We start from the raw sequence: 4667 nt of genomic DNA on the forward strand, positions 1-4667 counted from the left end.
TGAATTTATTTGTGGGTATTGCCGCTAGATGTCGCATTATCAAGCCGTCCGAAATATCGATTTTGTGTTTTCGCTGGCGTCCGGTTGTTTACATCGGCGCTTCGATCGATTCGGAGTTGGCCCCAAAGGAGTCTCCCCCCTTAAATGGTTGTCCCAGTCGATCGTTCAGTGAATTTGAAATCAGTCTGATACCAGAGAAGAAATGGATGTCAAGGCGCAGGAGAAACAGAATGAGATTGTACGTCGGAAAATGCTTGACGTACGGGATATGAAAATAATGGAATGTCCAACGGACTCACCGTGGATCAGACCCATTCGGCTGCATTATCAACAAGATGGCGAACGAAGGGATTGGGACGTGGTGAAGGTGCACGACGGCGTGAGCGTGATTATTTTCAACACGAGCAGGAAGAAACTTGTATTTGTCAGACAGTTCCGTCCAGCTTTCCTGTACACGATTCTACCAGAGGCATGTGGACCGGTAGATTTGGAAAAGTATCCGCCTAAGTTGGGTTTGAGCTTGGAGCTCTGTGCCGGTATCGTAGATAAGGATCAGCCACTTGTCGAGATCGCGAGAGACGAACTCAGAGAGGAATGCGGATACGAAGCACCTGCAGAAACTTTTAAATTTATCAATACTTTTCGGTATGTCAATGAGATTAGTTTGCTAGAGAGTTATGAATTAAACATAGGAAACATTAATTATAGGTACACTGCCACTGCCGTCTACAAGAATACACTCTTTTATGTAGAAGTGACAGATGAGATGCACATTCACCCTGGTAAGTTCAGTTGTAAACATAATTTAATTAGATATAATTTTGTGTTAGAATCATATTTTATACATGTAGAAAGAATAGTAGGCACATATCATTTCGTTGTGTTCAATAAAATAATTAGAAACAAAAGCTCATGTTTTTCATCCTTCGATTTAAACACTGTCAAATTAAAGGAGGGGGTGCTGCATCTGAAGGGGAACTGATTGAAGTGGTGGATATGAGCATCCCTGAAGTAAAAGAATACATCGATTCTGAGGAGTTACAAAGTCCCCCAAGTTTTCTATATGGTTTCACCTGGTTTCTCCTTAACAAACCTGAGCATTGTTCTTAACGTACACTTAAATCTATTTAAAAGTTGTTCAAAATAAGTATAACTGATCTGAACTCTAAATAAAAGGCTTATCATTTAACTGATTTTATTTACAAAGAACACATATGTACATAAGTGAATGTGAGAGAGGTGTATGGTTAAGACTGGATGAATTCAGATAAATTGATGTCGTGTTAATGCTCAGCCTCATCTTTTGTGAACTGGGAACTAACCCATGCAAGACCCCATTTTAAATTTGTCAAAAGAAACTTTAGTGCCTTTGTCCACTGTTCTTCCGAATTAAATTGGATTCTGAAATAAAAAATACAGAATTGATATTTAAAAAAAAATTGATTAATGCATTTATGTCATATATGTATATAAATAACAGTACTTGATGGAATAAGAGTTGCCTGTTGCAGAATCTTCTATTTTTCCACGATCCATTCTGTATGGCAGACAGAATCCACTATCCCCTTTTTCCACCTGTTCTTTAAATTGTTGCAAGCAATCTAAGAAGGCAACCATTGCTGCATCAAACTTTGTGTCCCACAGAAATTTAAATCCTCCACTTCCATACAAGGGAAGTTCTCTGTGTTGGTCTAAAGCTTCAATGTAACTATGATTACCAAATGGCACTAAACGGAATCGTTTGAATGTGAGATTCATTTTACGAGCCAAAGATGTTAACAACAATGTAGTCTGTCCCCAAGCAGCATTTATTTCACTCCAGTCAACCGGTGCACTTGGCAATCTGCCTAAACGGAAGGAATTTATAGTTCCAAAATGTCCTGAGTGCCAAATATGAAATGTAGCATTGAAAACATTTGTTTTCTTCAGTCTTTCTAGCTGAGAAGCTGCATAGGCTAATTGGCACTCCAGACTAAACAAATTGGCAATGTTAATGGGAGTACACTATAAACGATGGAACAAATGCAAACACTTTGTTGTAGTTACCTGCGATACTCATCCTCAGCTAATATGAGATCTCTTTTATGTTTGGAATACTCCTTCCAATACCTTTCTTCTTCACTTTGTAGTCTTTCCCTTTCCCTTTCTTGTTGAGCTATAGCATTTCTAGTTGCAATTTCTTCCTTCTTTAGTGCCTCTAATTCATTTATCATTCTTTCTTCCTCTGATTTAACATCCTGAAGCTCTTTTGTAAGTGTCTCCATTTCAATATCCTCGTGTCCATGTTGTTGTTGCTCTATTTCTAGTTTCTTTAAGTATTCGTTGTAGTCTGACCATTCTCCTTCTGTCATTCTCAATTGCTGATCCATTAACAACAAAAGACTATCTGTACATTCATCACAAAGTGGATGATCAGCCGAACTACTACTACTGAGAATATCAAACAATGTAGCCCGCACCTTGAAATAATGAAAAATATATTATTATTCCTAAAACTAATTTAATAAATTTCAGATACCTTCAAATGGTGGCTGAGGCTTTCTGTTTCCCCAGAATCACCAACTAACATAAATCCATTAGTTCCATTTGCAGATTCTGTTAATCTAAATGGGGGAACAAGATGTTCCATACTCCCACTTTGAGGCTCTATTTCCCCTACCACTTGTTGTTGTATGGGAACTATTAAAATTATACATGTTATTTTCATAAATGTTCCTGTAACCTCTTGATAGAGGTTATCAAATCAGTAAATTGTGTTTAATTAGTGGTATGATTTTATGGTACTAAAAATAAAACATTTGCAGAAATTACAAGAACAAAGTAATGCCATTGTATATACATCAACTGATGTTCGTAGAGTATGTTGTAATCAGTGGATGTATTCAAAGACCAGAGAGAAAGTCGAATAAAATGAAAAACTGCTTACAAAATCATATAGTTCGAAATTGAAATTACCTACGTGAAAGTTCTGCTAACGTGTGCTCCCCGAGATGATAGAAACTTGGGTCTAGTCTGAGCGGCTGCAGACATCGCTGGCATGCAAAGCTCACATTACTTTTCATATCTACCATTTTGACGTTTCGTTACTAAAAAGTAACTCAACTCGCGATGCACTTGTACCCTACGTTATTTATAAATACGCATTTGACACTTGGAAGACAGGGTCAGCTGATTTAACTTCCTGTATCTCCCACAAGACGGTGTTGGTATCACAGCGACCACCATAGAGTTGAAATAGGATAGAATATGAACTTATTTTATGAAGATTTTTATGTATGGAATCTGTATAACCGACACCATGAAGTTAGTGATTTGAGTGCCCTCTATACAGGAAAATGATAAATTTCAAAATTATGCAACGTAATTCATGCTCAATCGGTTCATTGTTAAAACTCTTTGTCTTAAATAATTTGTATATGATTCATGACTAGTCTAGACACCACCGAAAAATAGTTGGCGCCGAATAATAGTGTTTCTTAACAAATTACATCTTAAAAAATTGCTCCGAATTTGCTCCCTCGGAATCTAAAATTATTCCCAATTATCTATAATTGTTCCTAATATTCCGCGCCAACTATCCTTCGGTCTAAAAATCCCATCAGCCATCACCATTTTAATGTCAGTATCCGATAAGACACGATTAAGCATGTGGTATTATCATCGACTAGGTATAGAATAGACCTATCATCTTATAACCGGAAAATAGTTGGAGCCGAATGTTAACGTATCTTAACGATTTATATCTCAAAAAATTCTCCCAATTTGCTCCATCCGAATCTGAAATTGCTCCCCCAGCACCGTTAATAGTTAATGAGATATTCGCAAAAGAAAAAGTAACAATTTGGTGTTAACAAAATAGGTAGTAAATGACTTTTTTATACAAATATTATGGTACCAAAAAATTGCTCCTGATCTGTTTTATAATAATCAATAGTCAGATATCTCAATAACTTTGCTCGGGAGGGTACATCTCACACACACGAGGTCCCTGGCGCCTACACAGGGGGTTCTATGATCCCACGATGTCGCCAGACGGGGACTCTGGCGCCTCCACCGGGGGTTCTATGACCCCAGATCCACCACACGGGGTCTCTGGCGCCACCTACGGGGGTTCTGTGAACTCACGCCCTCAACACACGACACCTCTGGCGCCTCCACCGGGGGTTCTATGACCCCACGATCTCACCACACGAGGTCCGTGGCGCCTCCACAGGGGGTTCTATGACCCCACGTACTCACCACACGCCGTCTCCGACGTCTCCTCCGCGGGTTCTATGACCCCACGATCTCATCACACGGGGTCTCTGGCGCCACCGGAGAATAGTTGGCGTCGTATGTTAACGTATCTTAACGATTTATATCTCAAAAAATTGCTCAAGATTTGCTCTTTCCGTATATGAAATTGCTCCCATCGCACCGTTTATATTTAATGAGATATTCGCAAATAAAGCAAAAATTAGTTATCTGAAAAATAGATAAGAAATGGTCTTTTTACAACCAGATCATGGTAGCAAAAAATTGCTCCTGATCTGTTTTGTAATATTCAATGGTCTGTAGTTAAGTGAAAAAATATATACTTTTCCGTTTCATGTTTCATTACTGTCATATTTATCCCTTAATCTTAAACTGAACCGTCGGATATTTTTATTCCCGTCAAATCATATAGA

At 38.4% G+C, this 4667-nt stretch overlaps 2 protein-coding genes across 2 annotated transcripts; one reads left to right on the forward strand and one right to left on the reverse strand.

The window, feature by feature from the left end:
• Nucleotides 1–126: 126 nt before the first annotated feature.
• Nucleotides 127–1248, forward strand: LOC107194732 (uridine diphosphate glucose pyrophosphatase-like). The gene is made up of 3 exons (XM_015584405.1): nucleotides 127–645; nucleotides 709–782; nucleotides 953–1248. Exons 1-3 carry the CDS (start codon nucleotides 203–205, stop codon nucleotides 1108–1110), a joined length of 675 nt encoding a protein of 224 aa, XP_015439891.1. The 5' UTR covers nucleotides 127–202; the 3' UTR covers nucleotides 1111–1248.
• Nucleotides 1249–1266: 18 nt separating this feature from the next.
• On the reverse strand, nucleotides 1267–3178 carry LOC107194733 (beclin-1-like protein). The gene is made up of 5 exons (XM_015584406.1): nucleotides 2960–3178; nucleotides 2519–2679; nucleotides 2047–2459; nucleotides 1484–1972; nucleotides 1267–1401 (listed from the first exon to the last, which is right to left on the reverse strand). Exons 1-5 carry the CDS (start codon nucleotides 3069–3071, stop codon nucleotides 1284–1286), a joined length of 1293 nt encoding a protein of 430 aa, XP_015439892.1. The 5' UTR covers nucleotides 3072–3178; the 3' UTR covers nucleotides 1267–1283.
• Between the last annotated feature and the right edge of the window lie 1489 nt (nucleotides 3179–4667).

Source organism: Dufourea novaeangliae, unplaced genomic scaffold, assembly GCF_001272555.1.
Source record: "Dufourea novaeangliae isolate 0120121106 unplaced genomic scaffold, ASM127255v1 scaffold8, whole genome shotgun sequence".
Lineage (NCBI taxonomy): Eukaryota > Metazoa > Arthropoda > Insecta > Hymenoptera > Halictidae > Dufourea > Dufourea novaeangliae.

What these genes read in the sequence shown, in the direction of transcription:
- LOC107194733 (XM_015584406.1), bottom strand. Translation starts at nt 3,071, where the DNA reads ATGGTAGATATGAAAAGTAATGTGAGCTTTGCATGCCAGCGATGTCTG. An exon ending in CACGTTAGCAGAACTTTCAC is followed by an intron (nt 2,680 to 2,959) that starts GTAGGTAATTTC and finishes TAATTTTAATAG; the next exon opens with TTCCCATACAACAACAAGTG. An exon ending in GCTGAGGATGAGTATCGCAG is followed by an intron (nt 1,973 to 2,046) that starts GTAACTACAACA and finishes CAATTTGTTTAG; the next exon opens with TCTGGAGTGCCAATTAGCCT.
- LOC107194732 (XM_015584405.1), top strand. Translation starts at nt 203, where the DNA reads ATGGATGTCAAGGCGCAGGAGAAACAGAATGAGATTGTACGTCGGAAA. An exon ending in AAATTTATCAATACTTTTCG is followed by an intron (nt 646 to 708) that starts GTATGTCAATGA and finishes CATTAATTATAG; the next exon opens with GTACACTGCCACTGCCGTCT. An exon ending in TGAGATGCACATTCACCCTG is followed by an intron (nt 783 to 952) that starts GTAAGTTCAGTT and finishes GTCAAATTAAAG; the next exon opens with GAGGGGGTGCTGCATCTGAA.